Source organism: Pelodiscus sinensis, chromosome 4 (genome assembly GCF_052426305.1).
Source record: "Pelodiscus sinensis isolate ZL-2025 chromosome 4, ASM5242630v1, whole genome shotgun sequence".
NCBI lineage: Eukaryota > Metazoa > Chordata > Testudines > Trionychidae > Pelodiscus > Pelodiscus sinensis.
In genome coordinates, this window is record NC_143055.1 from 75,239,520 (window position 1) to 75,259,706 (window position 20,187).

General features: G+C 42.6%; 1 protein-coding gene across 2 annotated transcripts in view; it reads left to right on the plus strand.

The window, feature by feature from the left end:
• The window catches only part of FSTL5 (follistatin like 5), a 549,779-nt gene that overhangs the window by 493,704 nt on the left and 35,888 nt on the right, over positions 1-20,187 (plus strand). For both annotated transcript variants that reach the window (XM_006121877.5, XM_006121878.5), the window contains 2 exons: positions 2,131-2,238; positions 10,209-10,333. In XM_006121877.5, coding sequence (XP_006121939.4) covers positions 2,131-2,238; positions 10,209-10,333 — 233 coding nt within the window. The remainder of the gene's footprint in view (positions 1-2,130; positions 2,239-10,208; positions 10,334-20,187) is intronic.

The window sequence follows — 20,187 nt, forward strand, 5'->3', positions numbered from 1 at the left end:
AGAAGACTTTTCCCACTGCTTAGCAGGTGGTAAGTGTGTGCGTATGTGGGGGGGGGGAATGTGGGGTCTCAGCTTGGGCGGGGAGAAGGCTGGAGCACCAGCATTGGCTCACTACGCAGCCACAACCCACTCAGTCACCACCCTGCTGAGACCCCCCAACCTCCTCGCTCCTCACCATACCAAGACCCCACACCCCAGCCACGTTACTCACCACCCTGCTGAAACCTCGCACTCCAGCCCCCATACTACACCCTTCCAATGAAACCCTGCACCCCCAGCCAGGTGGCCAGAAACTATCCCCATTGCTCTTGCACCCTCCCCTGCTCCTGTCCCTGCCCCTCCAGCCAGACAGCCTTCCCCCAACCCACTCCTGCACTTCCTCCCTCCTCCCCCCTCCAGACAGACACCTACCCCCAGAGAGAGGGTAGTTGGAGAGCATAGCTCTCATGCTCTCTGGCCGTGAAAGCCACCAGAGAGAGGGGGGTTGGTGAGCAGGCGGCACAGCCCCCTAGTGAATTTAAATATGTAAATATTTAGTATTTTATTAAGATTATATGAACAGTTCTAATGGAATTCTCAACTGCCCAGAATATATTTTATTTAAGTGAATACACTTTTCTATGTTTTCCACAGCTTTGAAAGGACATTGCATCCTATTAGCATCCTGACACACATATTTTCCAATTTAGTGAGTTTTCTGTTGAATTATCCTAATGAACAGCTCACACTATATTCTTGTCCTCGCTGCAATTAAAGATTAACTGAAGTGTAGGAGCATAAGCTTTTGTGGGCAAAGACCCACTTCGTCAGATGCATGTAGTGGAAATTTCCAGAGGCAGGAATAAATATGCAGGCCAGGATCAGGCTGGAGATGACGAGGTGGATCCAATCAAGGAGGATGAGGCCCACTTCTAGCAGCTGATCTGGAGGTGTGAATTCCAAGAGAGCAGAAGCTGCTTTTGTAGTTAGCGAGCCAGTCACAGTCTGACTGTGAATGGCTCGCTATCTACAAAAGCAGCTTCTGCTCTCTTGGAATTCACACCTCCAGATCAGCTGCTAGAAGTGGGCCTCATCCTCCTTGATTGGATCCACCTCGTCATCTCCAGCCTGATCCTGGCCTGCATATTTATTCCTGCCTCTGGAAATTTCCACTACATGCATCTGACGAAGTGGGTCTTTGCCCACGAAAGCTTATGCTCCTACACTTCAGTTAGTCTATAAGGTGCCACAGGACTCCTCGTCGCTTTTGCAGATTCAAACTAACACGGCTACCCCTCTGATACTTGGCAATAAAGATGTGACTGTAGCTTCGGTAGTCATAGCTACACAAGCTTTAATCTAGCTAGCATGGTTAAAATGTGAAGTTGTGCAACAGAGGCCTTAAGACAAACTGTTCAGTCACACGTGAAACCGTGGCCTGTTTCAAAGTTCATCTAGAGTGGAAGCACCAGACGTACCAGATTAAATAAAATAAGACTGTTCTTTTGGCAGTCATTTCTTTCACGTTTTGTAAATTGAATACTAATCATTAATAAAGGTTGACTAATACCAATATTAATTTATACACAACACGATACAAACTGTTTCCTTATGGCTTTGTCATTTAAGTAATTCATCTTGGAGATGCACGTGTTGCACAAATGTACTTGCAGATTTAAGCTATGAAATGTATAAGGGAATTTTTCAAACTTTGATTAACCACTCAAGAGGAATTCAGAACTTTTAGCAAAATAAATAATCAAAATGCCCTTCCCTTTTCAGTGAATTTCTAGTAAAAAGTTTTACCCATATTCGTTAAGGGTTGTACAATGAGTATAAACCTTTGGCTGACCTACCTCTTTTTGTCTTGAGCGTCTTTGTAGCTGCAGTATGGTTTACAGTCAGATGCTGAGTGAACATATATCTATGCCATATGTTCATACATAATGAACAAAGATTATCATTTAAGCAGAAGTACAGTAGCTTCAAATTAGTCAGACACCTGCTTCAACAATTGCCAGCCTTTTTTTATATGTGGTCTTATAGCATTTGAAGGGCTCATACAGTTATAATTTCTAACTCAGTCTTATAGTATTTTTCTTTTCTGAAATAAAAAAGAAATTGATTATTTCTACTTGTCTTCCATTGCAGGCAGTAAGCACAGACCCTGTTCCAGTGAAACTACACTATGACAAATCACATGATCAGGTTTGGGTGCTCAGCTGGGGAAACATGGAGAAGAATTTACCAACGCTGCAGGTCAGTATATTTATGTGAATTATTGCAGTAACGGTCATAACCATGGTTAAAAAATACCGGTGAGTTATGCAAGGCCTTCCTGGAGCCCTAGGCACAGATTTCAGTATGAAGTAAACAAATTGAATCAAAGTAGACTTTGTCAGAATTACATATACATTATTATAGCTGGTATTGATGGAAGAGAGATCCAGTGGTTCATTTAGTAGGTCTAGTGAAGACCTGCCCAACTGGCCACAGATAGCTCTCCAGTTGACCCTGGTACTCTACTCCAGATGAGAAGAGTAAGGCAAGTCAACAGGAGAGTGTCTTCCATCAACCTTGCATGGTATAGGCATTGCAGGTATTCAACCTAAGGTACATCAACTCTAGATACGTTATTCATATAGCTGAAATTGAGTACCTTAGGTCAACTTACTGCGGTAGGATAGATATAAGCATGTCCTTGACCCGAGAAAATGGAGACACATAGTTCTCAACTAACCATGTAAACCAGTTCTTAAGGTGGTACACAAGCACACAGATTTGTTCTAAAAATAAGGCTGAGATAGCAGAGATAATCACTGTTTGTCAGCTCTTTGACTCAAAAAATACGTCTATTCCCAATATGTGGTATTCACATTGCCAACAAGAGTGCACTCTTCCTGACAATGTGCTGTTAATACTGGCACTTGCTGTGGAAAAACTTCTGTCTTTTGGCAGGTGAGGGCTTAGTTGTCATTCAATTGCCTCTGTATATATAGCCTGACCTGAGAGAACAGGAATAATGGATGAGGATGTTTTGTTCGTGGTAACAACATATGAAATGTTGTATACATAGATAGAAACACGTTATGTGAAGAGAGTGGAAGGAAGGATATATTTGTAATGGCCTAAGTAATAACACTATAGTGATTCAGCCAGTACCTTGTCATAGGCATACATGTGTTAGTGAACCTGTGACCCATTGGATAAGGTACTAGTTCAGTACTTTCCTGAAAAAAATCCTGACCACACCTTCACCTCCAAACTGAGTCTATGGTTGTGAGAAACAGTAAGGTATGCCGATCAACAACATGCACTCACTGCTGGTGCAAAATACACAGGAGCTCCAAAACACAGCAGTAGCAACACTAACAACAGGGAGGTAGCAGATATATGTCCTGGCATTTTACCTTCTAGAAACCTGGCTTTAAAATTTTGAGCACAGAAGCTTGGGACCTGATTCAGCTAAACACATAAACTCTTTTAAAAGTGCATACTTATTCAGGACAGCATTTAAAGAAATGCTTAATTTCCTAAATAAGGATGCTTTCCTAAATCAGAGCCAGGAATGATAGTGAAGGAGGAGGGCTCAGCAGATCTGAGGATCATTCTTGTTTGCATGATGCAACAGGAAATATTGAGTTTGATCATGGAAGGTGCTGAAGACCTTGCATAGTCACTGGCATCGCTGGGAGTCTAGAAGATTCATCACATCTCAAAAACAACTTACCATCTCTCAAAACTGAGCACAAAGAATTAAAAGCACAAGAAAAGAAAACATAGAACTAAAATATTTAGTTTGTGCTTTTTTATATATTGAAACTAAGCCACTTAAAGAGAATGGTGTTGAGGAAAACAGTTTTCATTGTTTACCCAGATTAGTTTTTCATGAGGGAAAATACTTTTTGTTCAGCAAATAAAGAATGATTTAAAATTACATGGAAACACTATCTAGTTCCAAAATTATTAAATTATATGGAAATCTGACAATCTGCTTAATCATAACATTTTGTGTGTGTTCCTTTACACATAACATTAATAATCTTAACAATGGCGATAAAGTGAACTGGAATATAATTCAGATAACTAGAGAATTTGCTTCCTAAAGTTGGTTGCTTTCATTATATTCATTTCAAAAGGGGGATTCTATTGAATAGATAATGACAGTGGGATACATGTTACAAGAATAGCATGTTTTATAGCTGTGTTTCTTTTGGATGTAGGCAGTATCTGTTGCTACTGACTATGACTGTATGTCTGGTTGGAGCCATCAGTGCATTTTAAGCATGTTGTTCTGCTACCCAGATATACCATTTTTAAACTGCATTTCAGTAAAATTAGGTGGGCTTTCTGGAGATATAGGCAAGCTAAGAAAAATCCATCACCTGAACTGTTTTGGAAATAAAAGTATAAAAAGCTTCACTTTGACAATGTTTGTGAAAGCATGAGCAAATCTAAATCACTGGAGAGCAATTTAAAGAACACATTCCAACAGTTGCACTCCAATTTTTTAAATAGTATTTTCTACCTCTGTTTAAAACAACATCATGACAAAGTGGTACTCTCCTGAAATTTTTCTACCGTAATTTCAGAGTACCTGACTATTTCCTTTTATTTTGCTTCTCAGAATCTTCCCCCATACTTTCCTTTTTTGTTGTATATTAAGGACAATATTTTTGTAAAGTGCATACTTGAACAGATGTTTCTAAACTGAGTGTAGGTACGTAAGCAGGTAGCGGTTTTCACAGTGGGAACTACTGGTTACACATTTTGAAAATTTGGCCCTTTAATGTAAATGCCTTATTGTGGATTCAGCAGCCTGATTTTAGGCACTCATTAAATAATATCTTGGTCTTGACTTTGGCTTAAGAAAACTGTATTAGAATAAAAAAGTAAGCATGACAGCTGAGGTGCCAATTTAGATGCAATATATGGGCTTGTGAGAGAGTAAGAATAGCCTTAGGCCGACTCATCAAACTGGGCATTTGCTAAACATCCCCACATGGGGCAAATTAGGGAGATATTTAGTTAAAGATTGAATGATTAAAAAGTTAACAGTGTGGGTCATCTCATCAACTGATAGCTAAAAGTAAGAAAAAGGAAGGAAAGGAGGGAAAGAGGGAGAGAGGGAGGACCCTAGGATCTCAGGCTAGAAGACTGCAGGTTTCTTTCAGAAGAATCTTTTCCAGAAGAGATCTTCTGGAAAAACTTCTTCTGAAAGAAAGCGCTTTCACTGCAAAAGTGCATAAAAAAGTGATCTATTTTTTCAAAAGAATGGATGCTATCTTGCATGTAAGCTGTGATTACTATGGATGGAGTGGCCACCAGGGCACCTGTGCTTTTTTCTCTTTCCTCTTCGTTCAAAAGAACTCCCATTTTCCCGTCCACACAAACCTTTTTCTGAAAGAGCTCTTTTGGAAAAAGGCTTCTTCCTCATAGAAAGAGGTTTATCAATGCCAGAAAAAACCCCTCTGCTCCTTCCATTTTCTTTTGGAAGAATGCGATCACAGTGTGGACATAATTGAAGTTTTTTCAGAAAAATGGCTGTTTTTCCAAAACAACTCTGTGGTGTAGACATACCCTCAGAGAGGTGCAATCTCTCAAACTTTGCCTAGGGTGAATGTAAGAACATTAGGGCACTTGTTCTGTTGTATTCACCCTATAAATAAAGCACTGGATGTTAGACTTGCCTTAAGCCCATGGTCACCAACAGGTCGATTGCGATTGACTGGTCGATCGCAAGGCCTCGACCAGTCGATCGCGAGGCATCCTGTCCACCCTGCCCCCATTTCCCTCCCACCCCCGAGAAGCCCCACTACCTACCTCAAGTGAAAATGGAGGTAGTGTAGGCTTCCCGGGGATGGACAGAAGTTCCGCAGCTTAGCACCACTTCTGGCGATTCCGGAAGTAGCACTAGCTGCTCTGCCGGGTGTACTGCGGGAGGGAGCATTGGCTCCCTGCACCGCAAAGGAGGGGTGAATCAGCCCTGGGGGAGGCATGCACGTGGGGCGGTCGGCCCTGGAGCAGGCACGCGGGGGGCTTTCCTGAGTGGGGTCGGCCTCGGGGCAGGCATGCATGCGTGGAGCTTCCTTGCACTGGGGGGCAAGAGGGGTCAGCCCCGGGGCAGGCGTGTGTGCGCGGGGCTTCCCTGCGCCATGGGGGGGTCGGCCCCGGGGCAGGCACTTGCTGGTTTCCCTCGGGAGGGGGGTGAATCCTGGGAGGAGGCAGATAAAGGGAATCTCTGTCTCCACTGGCACCCCACTCCCCAGCTCCCCTGTCCCCAGCTACAGAACTCTGTCCCCAGTCTCCTGTCCCCAGCCACAGAATTCTGTTCCCCTCTCCCCAAACTCTGTCCCCACTGCCCTGTCCCCAGCCACAGAATTCTGTTACCACTCCCCTGTTCCCAGCTACAGAACTGTCCCTATTCCTGTCCCCACTGGCACTCTGTCCCCTGCTGCAGAACCCTGTCCTCTGCCCTCCCAGCACCCTGTTCCCTCTTCCCTACCCCCCGCCACAGAACTCTGTCCCCACAAAATGTATAATTATAAATGCTTCATTTTAGATTTAAAAAGCATGAATAAAAAACAGACCATTTATTTCATAGCTATAAATATGTGATTTTAATTTTATACATCGCATAATTTAAAAATAAACTGTTTATCAGAGTGTGTAAGTAAGGGTTGGGGATAGTAAGTGATGGACAGGAGGAGAATAGAGAGGGCGGGGCTTCAAGGAAGGGGCGGGGTGGTAGATCTTTGCCTGTTCGGAGATTTAAAAAGTGATCTTGGGTGTAAAAAGGTTGGAGACCACTGCCTTTAGCTCTGTGTTCATGAAGACTGTTTGCAGTAAGGACAGAGCAAGGAAAGCCTGCCCTGTGACAGGGGTCCAAAATATGAAACGTGTTACACAACCGTGTCAGCATGCAACATGAAATGGTGTTAAAGACAGTTGGGTGCCATGCTGCTTAGTATGGCAAATACAACAGTTAACATCTTTAACCTTTTATTATTTATACAGAAAAAACAGTGAAAGTGTTTGCGATGTAAAATATTAATTGAGACTGTGACAGACTGCTGGCTAAGCCAGAGCTCTGCCACTGTAGCCTGGCTAAAGAGGCTGATGTATAGACATGCCCCAAGAGACTATCAAGCAAGATGTTTCCCCTCGTCTCAAACGCTCTTCTGTTAATGGGAAAAAGATAAAAGTCTTTGTGGTGGAGTCCCCACTCAGGACACTTGGTCTGGGACACCTTCTGGTCCACGAATCAGCCAGAGACGCTTCTAGTGCAATCACCCATGCTTTTATTGTCAGTTCCCACCATCTTCTATGTACAAAGCTTACAGTCAATTCAGCCAGCTCCTCCGTCTGCCTGGGAGCACACTCAGCCACACCCTGGCTTCTTGCTCCTCCTTGCCCCCTCCTGGCAAACAGTTGAGCAAGCCCAGGCCTAAAGGGCTATTAGAAACAGCTGTGGGCTTCACGAAAGGAGGGCTATATAAGGCAGAGGATGGAAGCTTTGACTGTAAGCTTTGTACATAGAAGGTGATGGGAATTGACAATAAAAGCATGGGTGACTGCACCAGAAGCATCTCTGGCTGATTCGTGGACAAGAAGGTGTCCCAGACCAAGTGTCCTGAGTGGGGACTCCACCACAAAGACTTTTATCTTTTTCCCATTAACTGGAGAGAGCTTGAGATGAGGGGAAACACCTTGCTTGATAGTCTCTTGGGGCATGTCTATACAGCAGGGCAAAAGTCAAACTAAGATAATGCAACTTCGGCTATGTCAATTGAGTAGCTGAAAGTTGAAAAAGCTTAATTCGACTTTTGGTGTGAAGTCGAAGGAGAAACACTCTTTCTTTGACTTGCATTACTCCTCGTGAAATGAGGGTTACAAAGTTGTAGTAAGAAGTCCTCCAGCTCAACATTATTTCAAAATAGTGGCTTGCTGTGTAGACACTCTTTGTTATTCTGAAAAAACAGTGCTGTGTAGATGTACCCTTGGATGGTACTGGAGGTGATAGTAACTGTCCTTTTGGGGAAAAAGAAGAAATGAATTGAGATGGGTTTGGGACCTTAATGGCTGTTGTGTTAAAGATTAATTCTGTTTCCTAACAAGATAAAGCAAGGGAAACACACACAGAGGGGAGAAAAAAAGAAAGAAAATGCAGTTTGTCTTTGATGTTAGCTTTCACTTGGAATTTTACTGTTGAAAACCACAGGCACAGCACACGGTCTTATTAAAAAATTCAGACATGGTAAACTATGTCATGCTTGTACTAACATCAGGCTCTAGGGCAGGGGTGGGCAAAATATGACCAGTGGGGTAATCTAGCCCAACAAAAAAATTCCTCAAGGCTTGGACTGGAGGATAATATCCCAGGGCCAAGCAGTGCTCAGGCAGTTTGCCTGCCTACTATATCTCCAGCATTGGAAATGCAACATCCAAAGCTGCTGGCAAGCATGTCTTTGTACATCACTTGGCAGAAGGGCCCAGCAGATCTCCATGGCCTGTCCCTGCCTAAGCACCATCCTCACTGCTCTGGCCAGCCATGGAGAGCTATGAGGAAGGTGGTGGAATAGGGGCAGCACATGGGGGTGCACAGACATGCTTGCCAGCAGCAGCAGCCTATTGCTTTCAGCAGTGTGGAGCCACCATGGCAAACAGGCAGCCTGTCTGCCTGGGTGTCCTGCTGCACCACCGGTAAGAGCTGCCTATGGTTAGCTCCTCCTCGCCAGGGCCAAAGCTTGCACTTGGCACCCCCTTCTACATTTTCTCCCAGACCCTGCACCCCCCTGCCACTCTCCTCCCCCAGGTCAGAACTCCCTCCTACACTCAAACTCCATACCCCACACACCCTCCATTAATATAGTAAAAAAATGTGACTCATGACCACCTACTCAAATTCTTGAAGTCATCCCCTGCAACAATTAGTGCCCACTCCTGCACGTCATTGCTTTCAGGTCATATTCCCAGAGCAAGGAAATAAGGTTGTGAAGAAAAACAACACGTGTGTGTGAGTAAGAAAGACAAAGTCTCACTTTCCAGAACTAGTGAAGGTGGTAGTATCATCTGGGACCCTTTCTGGCCTGGTATGATCAGGCTGTCTCTCCAGTATGAGGATGAAGATGGCCCAGGTCCCAGGATTTGGTAGAAGTGGCAGCCATTATGATGAAGTAGCTGTTTAATTTCCAAAGACTCTATATAGGCTACGTCTACACTGGCATGATTTTCCGAAAATGCTTTTAAGGGAAAAGTTTTCCGTTAAAAGCATTTTCGGAAAAGCACGTCTAGATTGGCAGGATGCTTTTCCACAAAAGCCCTTTTTGCGGAAAAGCATCCGTGGCCAATCTAGATGCAGTTTTCCATTTTCGCGATTGGGGCTTTTTTGCGGAAAACAGTACTGTGCTGTTTACACTGGCCCTCTTGCCCGAACGGGAGCAGCACAGTATTTCTGCAAGAACACTGATGATCTTACATGAGATCGTCAGTGTTCTTGCGGAAATTCAAACGGCCAGTGTAGACAGCTGGCAAGTTTTTCCGCAAAATCATCTGATTTTGCGGAAAAACTTGCCAGTCTAGACACAGCCACTAAGTACCCCAAAAGGAAGTGATGGGTGATATAGTATTCATTATCATTGTGCACCTGTTTATTATTTTGAATCAAATCCCATTATTTCAGATTAATGATAGAAGTCTTTTTAAAGCATGAAATACTATCATTCTTTATTATTGTCCACAACTGTGGTCGGTTCTTAAATTATATTAGTAAGACTTTTTGTTTATATTATGTCTTTCTGTCTTACTTTTGTGCCTTTTCCCAACAACATTAGTTGTTGGTGGTTACAGTAATATTCTATAATTTGATGCACTTTTTTACAGTTCCGTTCACAATTAAGATAAATGTGTAAGCTCAAACATTGCAAGAAGGTTAACCTTGGACACACACAATCTGTAATACCAGTCAGTTTTATTCCATTATCCTTTGAACTGCTCTTTGTCATCATAGACAAAGAATAATGCAAACACAGGTGAAATACAAATTCAGTTGATGAGGGACTATTACCATTTATTAAATTTGACTTGCATACCATATTCCTGTGCAGACAATGGTGGAGTTGAGGGAGGAGGTTGTCTTTAACCCTGCTTATTATTTTGAATCAAAGCCTATTAATTTACTTATTTTAGAAGTATTTTTAAAGTATGTAATACTATCATTATTGCTCTAGGTTATAACACAAGCCAGTGGAAGTGTTTCTCACCACACAATTCATACTCAGCCAGTGGGGAAACAGTTTGACAGAGTGGATGACTTTTTCATTCCAACTACAACACTAATCATCACCCACATTAGGTAAGTTCCACATGAATCATAATATTTTGTAATTAACTTTCAAATGAACCATGACATGACATCTCTTGTAAAGAAAGGACTTGCATTGTTTGAAAAAAAAAAAAGAGTAACGATAACATTTATTGCTGCATTATGAAGTTATTCTCTAAGGGCCCATTTCACTGGGACTTTTGCTGAGTGTGAACTAAATATGTTAGACCTTGGCTGTGTACCAGCATATGTCTTCCTGATCCTGGCATATCTTGGAAACTTCCACTGATGTCAATAAGGGCTCCACAAATGGAATAATTGAGTATTTTCTGGTTATTTGAAGGGTTGATTTATTTGTGGAGTTTGGATGCTTCCTTGACTGAAGGTCACACATACCAGTTTGTTAGTATTGCTCATGCATTGTGCATGCACTTGAAAGTCCCATTGACAATGCAGTATTGATTCCTGGTGGCAGGAGAGGGTGTCTTGAAAGCCAACAAGCATTTTTTCTGACAGTGACTATATTAGATGTAACCCATGGCTTTCTTGATTGTGCCCTCACAAATCAATGCACATGTATTCTAGTATAATGAGTTTCATGTCATTTCTTCATGGAAAAAATATACATCTTAAATATTTTAGTGGTGTTTGTATTGGAAGAGATTGCAAGTTCCATGGACTCTAGCTGTTTCCCTTTAGGAGAGAAACAATCCACCAGTTGAATCATAGAAGCCTATGAATTCCATGAGCTGTGCTAATTTGACCCACAGACTATATAAACTCTGTAATATGAAAATACCAGGCGTGGGAGAAAAGTGGAAAACTGGGGTGGGGTGCAGAGAGGAAAGATAAATGATGAAGAGATGAGAGAAGGAGGGAAATATTTGAAATGAGACATAAGAGGAAAGAAATCGCATGTTTCCACCCACACCCCAAGTTCTCCCTCTCCCGGACTTCAAGGCAGAAGAGCTGGAAGTCCCCATACCATCAACAAGTGCTGTAACCAATGTAAATGTATGCTCATTGTATGCTCAGATATGTTGACAGATATATTATATGGATTTTACTGCTTTTTCACTTCACAGCAGATATAGAATTCAGGCACTAAAGGTTCCCTCCACTCTTGTAAAAACCTCTATTAAATCTCTTTGGGAACTTCGTGTCCTCATGGAATACAAGGGCACCCAAAGAATAACCTAGTCCTGCTTTTACTTCAGATTGTATTCAAATAATTGAGCTGTTTGTTTAGTACTCTCAGTTTTAAAGGTTTTCTCTACTTGTAAAAACAACTTTAATTTGATATACTTCCACTATATATGAACAAGTAATCATTTGCCCTGATGGAGAATTAGCCAAATTTTCAAATAATTTATATACATTTAGAAGTTTGGCATTGGCTCTCAGATCTGTAATTCAGAAATATATCATTAGAAATATTTGTCAATGTCAGTTTCTAAACTCAAATGAATAGGGAAAAGACTGAGCTATTGAAATTCATAAAACTAAATATATTCCCTATTCCTTTTATGAATCTTGTCCTTTGTATCAGAAAACATCTTCGTAGTTCTCATGAAGATGCTGTCACATTAAAAGGCAAAATGTCTAATTTTCCACATAATTCCTGGATAAGAAGTAGATGATCATCCAGTCATATGTCAATAAAAATATATAGTAAATATAAATTAATATATTTGAATAATAAATTGATTCCAAATACCATTGCTGTGCACATATTTCTTTAATTTAGTAGATTTAAACATGATAACATGCAATTTCTGTGTACCAACAGTCCTTGTCTTCACACTTAGAAAATCATTAAACCATGTCTGCTATATTTTGGAGTAGCATTACTTTACATAAATAGTGGTCATTGCCTTTAAAGTAGCAATCAAGGAAGGAAGCACTTCTCCTAACATTAATGGAATATAGTTTATTTCTGTATTAATGCCCTGGGGACACTGTGTTTCTATTGAATTCTGTCATTAATAGCATGCAGTGGAGGTGGATCTGACATGGATAGGTGCCCACAAACCCTTAATCCATAATCAAGAGGAACATTGAAAGGGAAGAGTTGGCACTGATCTGCCCTGAAGTGCTTAACTGAATGATTTAACTGTCTTCCTGAGCAATATTTTAACTAGTGGATCCTGTGAGCACTTCATGTTTCAAATTGTATTCAATTTAAGCAGTATATCTTCCGCGTAATAGTAAGGCTATACTAGACTTCAAGCCTCTTTCGAGGCTATATCTAGACTATAAGCAGATTTTTCAAAAAAGCGAGCCGCTTTTTCAAAAGAGAGTCTAGATGCTCTCTTTCGAAAAAGCACAGTTTGCATTCAATAGCGCCTTTTTTTGAAAGAATGAGGTTTACCACAATCGAAAAAAATGCTGTGTTCTTTCGATTTATTTTTTAAAGAACTCGGCTGCAGTCTAGATGCAGGTAAAGTTTTTCCCCAAAAAAGCTACTTTTTTCAAAGAAATACTGTAGTCTAGACATACCCTAAAAGACTGTGTTTGACAAATCATGACAAAGCTACCAGTAATAAGCATATTTATTTTATTTCATGAAAAAGCAATAGTCTCCCTTTCTCCAATTCTCTGGTCTTTCAATACAGCTTCAAACTCCACACCTCTTTCCTTCCTCTCCCTGCCCCCTCTGCCAAAGTACAAGGCAGGGGGTGTATTAGGTTCCTGACAGTCTTAATTGACGACAGGTGCTTCAATTAGCTTGTAGAAGCCTTCCCTAGTCTACAGGGAATCACACCTTAATTAGCCTAGTGTTTATATATCTCCCCTCAAGCACTCTCCCACTCAATATCTGTTGGTTACCTCTCTACTCAAGTTTCATCTTCTGGTTCTCTTGTTTTGCCCCTTTGACCTTCACACCTGCCCCTGTTTTTTTCTTTTTAGTTGTCCAAAGTAGTTAGTTGGTTTCCAGGGTTCAGTGGATCCTCCCTCCCAGATCCTAATAGCACTTTCCCACTGTTTGCTGGGCCTGTTGTGTTACAGTCTTATGAAACATTAATTGTGCAGGTTTTTATAGAAAAAAAACTACAGTGGAACAAGGATGACATTTCAGTTGATTACATTAATTTGTGTACAGTCAGAACAGGAAACAGAAATGAATATCACTTCATGGATTATAAGATCAGAAGGGCCTTCTGTGGCCATTGTTTCAAAAGGGCCTGTAATATTTTTCCAATGCTGACATAAATTATTTCTATATTATAAGTAGGGCTGTCAAGTGATTAAAAAAATTAATGGCGATTAATAGCGTGCACTGCCCCTTTGAAATGATGCAGCAGCGCTGCGGAAGCGTGGTATCAGCTGAAGTCCTCAGCTGACCCCAGCCTCAGTGCAGCTGCCCCTTGGAAAGGCCGCCCTGGCCTTTCTAAGGGGACAGCACTGCGGGAGCCCCGGATTAGCTGAAGTCCCCAAGTGTAGCAGCGCTTCAAAGGGGCAGAGCAAGTCAGAGCTCGGGATCAGCTGTGCACTCCAAAGGGGAAGCACAACACAGAGCCAGGAATCAGCTGGAGTGCCCAGCTGATGTAGAGCTCCACCTTGTGCTGCCCCTTTGAAGTGCCAGAGTGGTGCTTCAAAGGGGCAGTGCTGCATGGAGCCCAGGGTCAGCTGGGTACTCCAGCTGATCCCAGGCTCCTAATGCGCTGCTCCTTTGAAGCACCAGAGCGGCGTTTCAAAGGGGTAGCGCAGCATTAATGCCTATGATTAATGCATTAAAAAAATGATGCATTGATCCTTCCCTGCATTAATCACAGGCATTAATGCACATCAATTTGCAGCCCTATATATAAGCAATGAAATTTATTCCAGAGTTTGATTGCTTTCTGCTGTATTGTAATGCCCCACAAGATTTTCTCAAAAACATATGCTTAGAAAAATCTCTGGTAAGGACATTCCATTATCAAATATTTAAAGGCACAACTAGTGCCTTACTTTTTTAAGCAATTCTGTTTAAAATCAAAATAAAAAATTGTTTTTTTGCAAATAGTTTGATAAATGTTATTTTTATAGTATCATTAAAGCCTCTGATCCTGAGTAGCACGGAAAAGGGATGCAGTCTAGACACAGCCATGGATTCCATGGATTCATCTATTTATTTTTGAACCCTTTTAAAGTCCTGGTCTTCACAGCACCCTGTGGCAAGGAGTTCCACAGGTTGACTGTGTTATGTGAAAAAAATACTTCCTTTTGTTTGTTTTACATCTGCTACCTATTAAATTAATTTTATGACCCCTGCTTCTTGTGTTCTGGGAGCAAGCAGATGATTTTTCCTTTTCCACACTGGTCATGATTTTGTAGACCTCTATCATATCTCTCCTTAGTCACCTCTTTTCTAAGATGAAACGTCCCAGTTTTATTAATCTCTCCCTATTCCCCTAAACATTTTTGTTGTCCTTTTCTAAACTTTTTCCAATCTCAAGATATATTGCCACTGAAAAAAGTTCAGAAAATGTCAAAAAAGTATTAAAAAAGCAATAATGTAGACAGATGTCATTTGTATACTTTCTTTTACAAATATGGAGTAATCCTATTTAAATTTGGTACTGCTTAAGAAATTCACCTTCCATCTTGTATGGCATTCACTTACTGAGGTTTTGTTTAAATAAAAATGAACTATGTGAGCAGCTTGTCAGGGAAGATTTTATATTAACTGCACCAGAGGCATCCATTAAATTAGTAGTGGTAAGGAAAAAACTGCCTAAATCTAACCTGTCATTGGTGAACAGTTAAAATACGCAATAACAGTATAATTAAGTTAAGGATGTTAGGCAACAAAAATCAGTTTTGCTGCTTATCCTTTTGTATAAACTCACTAGGAGAACACATCATGAACTCAAATAGCAAGAGACAGCTACAGGGGAAATTACTGCACTGGATGAGTGAGATGATATAGTTAATTGTTCAAGACCTCCTCTTTGCTTGGTTAGAATTTCAGTCCTGACTGACTATGCAAGAGTAGCATTTGCCATCATAATGAAAACCTTCTGTACTTATGCTCATTTGTCACTTGTAAGCTAAATTCTGTGACTGATGAGGCAGAGTTTTGAGTATGTGTGAAAGACTAGGACCTGAGGCAGACTGAGTTACCCCAATGCTTCCTTGGGCCCTCCAATGGCTTCCAGTACCACTGCTGCTCCCAGTGCCTCCACTGCCCACAAATGCAGGAGAGCTCCAGCCTGGACAGGTGCAGAAATGCTGGGCCTCATTGAGGTGTGGAGGGAGGAGTCCAACCTCCAGGATCTCTGCACCACGAAAAGGAAAGCAGTTCTCTAGGGCTGGATCACTGCCAGCCTTTCTGAGAAAGGGTACACCAGCACACTTGGCCAGTGCCACATTAAAATTCAAGAGCTGCAGCAGGCCTACCACAAGGCCAGGGAGCAGAGTGGATGCTCTAGGATGGCACTGTTCACCTGCTGCTACTATGAGCAGCTCAATCCCATCCGGGGGACAGAGGGGGGCGGGCTGGTCACCTCCCCTGCCATCATCAAGTCTAGCCTGGACATTCCCAGTGTCAGCCTGCAGGAGGGTATGGTGATGGAGGAGGATGATGAGGAGGAGGCAGCCAGCCCTCATACCCACTGGCTAGGAGCTGCTCTTCACTTTAGAGCTGGTTCCTGCCCCCAGGATGTCTTCTAGGATTCCACGGAACCCAGGAAGGGCACTTCAGGTGAGTTCTCTAACTTTCCTTATTTACAAGCGGTGGCAGATGATGGACTGTGGGGGGCTGCATGTTCCTTTCTCAGCCTAATTGGCCCGCAGGTCGCACAACATGTGTGTATATGGAGTGCTTGTCCAAGCACTCAGCTCTATGACGCTTTCACACATAAATCCCTCAATCCTTCTCACAAGGTTCCTGGAGAGGCCTGCCTTATTCCAACATCCAGGGTGGGACATCTTCCCATGCCATACTGCCACTAAGTAGGTTGGAGTCATGGAACCATACAGCCATGCCACACATGGCCCAGGGTCATACCCACACTCAGTCAGCATTCACTCCTGATCAAGTACAGTAATCCAGAGGAGACTCTTCTTGTGCCTGGGAACCTGCTGTGGAGAGAGAAAGAGAGAGAACGCATTAGACTCTCTCGAGTCAGTGGGTCCTGCCACTCTCACGCATCTCCCCTAATTCCCTCTCCCTGTCAGCAGGCAGGTATACAAGTTCTCTCTCTGTGGGATGCCACCACTCCTGAACCCAGTGTGTGTGGGACACAGTGTACACTCCCCCTTTTCCCAAAAGTTTCCCCCATTCTTAATAAATCTAAACCCCTCCTCTCTACCATATAGTCTCATCCGCACATTGAGAACACATTTCAAAGAACGCTACCATAGAGGTCCTGGAGTTCAGACTCTTTCCTAGAAGCCTAAATTTAACCTCCAGAATCTCTCTCCTACCCTTTTCACACAGGTGGTAGAGCACACAACATGCCACCAACACAAAGGGGATGTTGTCCTCACTGAGGTCCAGATGGGTGAGGAGACTCCTGAACTTCCCCTGTAAATGGCCGAATGCACATTCCTCAAACATTCTGCATCTGTTCAGCCTGGTGTTAAACTCCTCCTTGCTGGGGTCCAGGCTGTCCATGTAGGGCTTCATGAGCCATGGAAGTAAGGAGTAGGCTTTGTCATCCAGAATTACAATGGGCATGTCCACTTCTATGACTCTGATGATGTGGTGAGGGGAAAAAAGTGCCAGTGTGCATCTTTTGGAAGAGGGAGGAGTTCCGGAAGATGTGGGTATAATGCGCCTTTCCCAACCATTCAGCGTTGATGTTGGTGAAGTGTCCTTGTCATCCACAAGGGCCTGCAGCAAAATGGAGAAGTACCCTTTCTTGTTGAAGAACTCCGAGGCATGGTGGTCGGGGTCCAGAATGGGGACATACTGACGTTGGGGAAGACGATGGAGGCAAAGCCATCCACAATGGTATCTTCGTTTCCCAGAGTGATAACCCTCCGTAACAGCACATGGTGGATGGCCTTGGCTACCTGCACGAGCATGGCCCTGACTGCAGATTTCCTCACACCAAATTAGTTCCCGACTGAGTGGTAGCTGTCTGACATGGCGAGCTTCCACAGAGCGATGGCCATGCACTTCCGCATGAAATGTCAGGTCTCATGCAGGTGTCCTGTCTCCTGAGGTTAGTGGTGAGCCACTCTCAGAGCTCCAGGAAGGTGGCCTTCTGCATGTAGAAGTTCTGCAGCCATTGCTGATTATCCTATCCCTGCAGGACGATGCAATCCCAGCAGTCTGAGCTCATCTTCCTCTGCCAGAAGTGGTGTTCCACTATGTCCAGGGGACTGAGGGGAATACACAGCAGTCGGACTTGGGTGAACAGGGCCTGTGGGCTATGCTGGGGTTTGTCCTCCTCGTCCTCATCCTCACCCTGCTGGGGCAACATGCAGGAAGTTTGAAAGTACTGAGTCATGAGGCACAGCACGAAGCCCATAAGCCTGGCACTGCTTTGCAGCAGCTCTGGCTCCATGGTTTCATTGCTGTGGCATTCATACAAGCAACCAGAACATAAGAAGCCATGTGCCTACTGTGTCCCTTTTCTGTCCTTTAAGGGGGGAGGCAGTGGAGGAGTGGCTTGTGAGATGCGGCCGTAGAGAGAAGCCCCTAGAAGCATGTGTTGCAGCTTGTTCCAGAAAGCCACCACAGGAAGTATCCACTCTCCTGGTACCCTCCCCAGAGTGCTACGAGAGGCTCTAAGTCCAAGGCAGTTTCCGTTCAATGTAGACTCGCTATTTTGGACTAATACAAACTAATTTTGATGCTTCTCCGTAGTGAGGATACGCTAGTTCAAATTTGTTAAATCAGGAGTTAAGTTGAATTTGCTAATTTCAAAATAATTTCCTAGTTAGACATGCCCTGAGAAATATAAAGCTACAGCGGACTACTGGTTCTTTCTCATTTTTATCTTTAACACAACGACGTACATATTTACATGTTATATAATACAAGTGAGTTTCATATTTTAATTTGAGTGAAAATCATGCCTAGGCAAACCAAGTAGTTTGCTATTTTTAATGTTATGTTTAAAAAAGAAAATTGCTTCTAAGTTATTTAAAAAATCTGTCATATAAAATTGGTTGTCACATTTACCCATTTACCACCTTTGTCATTTAAAAGGTCCTTTCACCTTATCAGCATGAACAGAAGTGAATTATGCAAGACTTGTTCACTGAGTACTGTACTTCAGCCATTCACTTAATGGAGTATTAGCCTATAGTTTTTAAAGCTCTAAGGATTTACAGGAGTCCCAAGAGATATAGACTTACTACATTAGAGCAAATAATTTTTGAAACAATGGATTGGAGTTCCTCTTTAAATGTTGTGTCTATTTGACTAAATAGTTCAATTAAACTGGGTGCTGCTGATTGTTCTCTGAAAATAATACTGGAAATAGGACTGGGATAGTCGCTGTCTGGAGAGTATTTTAATGTGTTCCCTACAGCTAATCCAAATCTGGCATTTATTTTCAGCATTTTTGACCCAGCTACTAAGATGAATTCAGAAACAACACACAGCAGATATGTTTAAGCAGCAGACCATAACTTTTTTATTGATTTGAAATAATGGGTTTGGCAAACTCTACCAGTCAAAAGAGTGGTCCAGTAGAGGTAAATATGGCTTTGAGCAACAACAAGGGCTCAATCTAGAGGTCTAACATCCACAAAGATTCCCCCTATAAATCCTGTTCTTGTAAGGAAATGAAAGTGAAGGAAAATTGCCATGACCCATGCTAAATCAAAGATAGCTCCTCTTGCATCACTGAAGTTTGGCAAATGCTTTTAATACTGTACTGAAGTTTATTCCAGGAGCTGAATCAACTGACAGCTACACTGATCCCATACAAAACACCAGCTAAAAATTGTGTCAACTCCCTAAGCCCAACATACCCTACAAGACTTCCCAGGTATTGTGACTTAGTGAAAAGCATAACAACAAAACCCAAAAGCCCTCAAAGCCCTGACCAATAGTGTCCTGAGAGAAAATTTCATCCCAACTTACCCATAGGACTGAGAAGTGATCTGGCTAAGCTGACAACATACTTCTGCCATGTTCAGGACCATTACCTACCAGGAAGGATGAGAAGGAGCAACTTGGACATCATGAGTTAGAGCTGACCAATCCTGGTTGATTCCTTCCCTCAAGCTAGCTGAATGAGTGCAGAGAGGAGATGGCGCATGTGACCTTTTCCATCTCTGATGCCATCCCCAGATCCCTCTCCTCTCTAAGATGAATACATCATCATTCAGATGAGACAGAAGAGGAGGGCCACCAGCATTGGGAGGTGAAGCAGTGAGTGCCCCCACCTTGCACTCTATTTTGCAACATGACGAAGAACACAGTGTGCACCTTTCTATCCGCTGATCTGGTCAAACTGCCTCTGCCCTGCCAAAATACTGTTAAGCTATCAGAGTTTCTGGCCTCATTGCCTTCTTGTCACTTAAACCCTATAGCAAGCCATTTAATAACAATAAGGCTGTTGTTAAAGGTAGTACTCATACTTTCAGAGTTCCTTGTCCTTGTTTTTAGATACCAAACCCTTGCCTGATTATGTCAAATTCAGGCAGGAAGCCTAAAATGTTTTCAGTTACTCTCAGATCACTGAAGCCACTCCCTGGTGAGACAAATCTTGTGGATTTAACCCCATAATTCCCATGTCACTATTTGGCTTGGCGGTTTTCCTTGCTAGTTACACTAGGATGGGTCACATCATGCATGTGGGAGTTCCTCCAAGGGACAGCAAAAGGCTTCTTCCCCTTAACACATGCTTCAGTTGGTTACTCAAGTCATTGATTTCAGCAGGACTATACTATTTACCAAGACTCCGGTATTCATTAGTTGAGTCCAGTACACT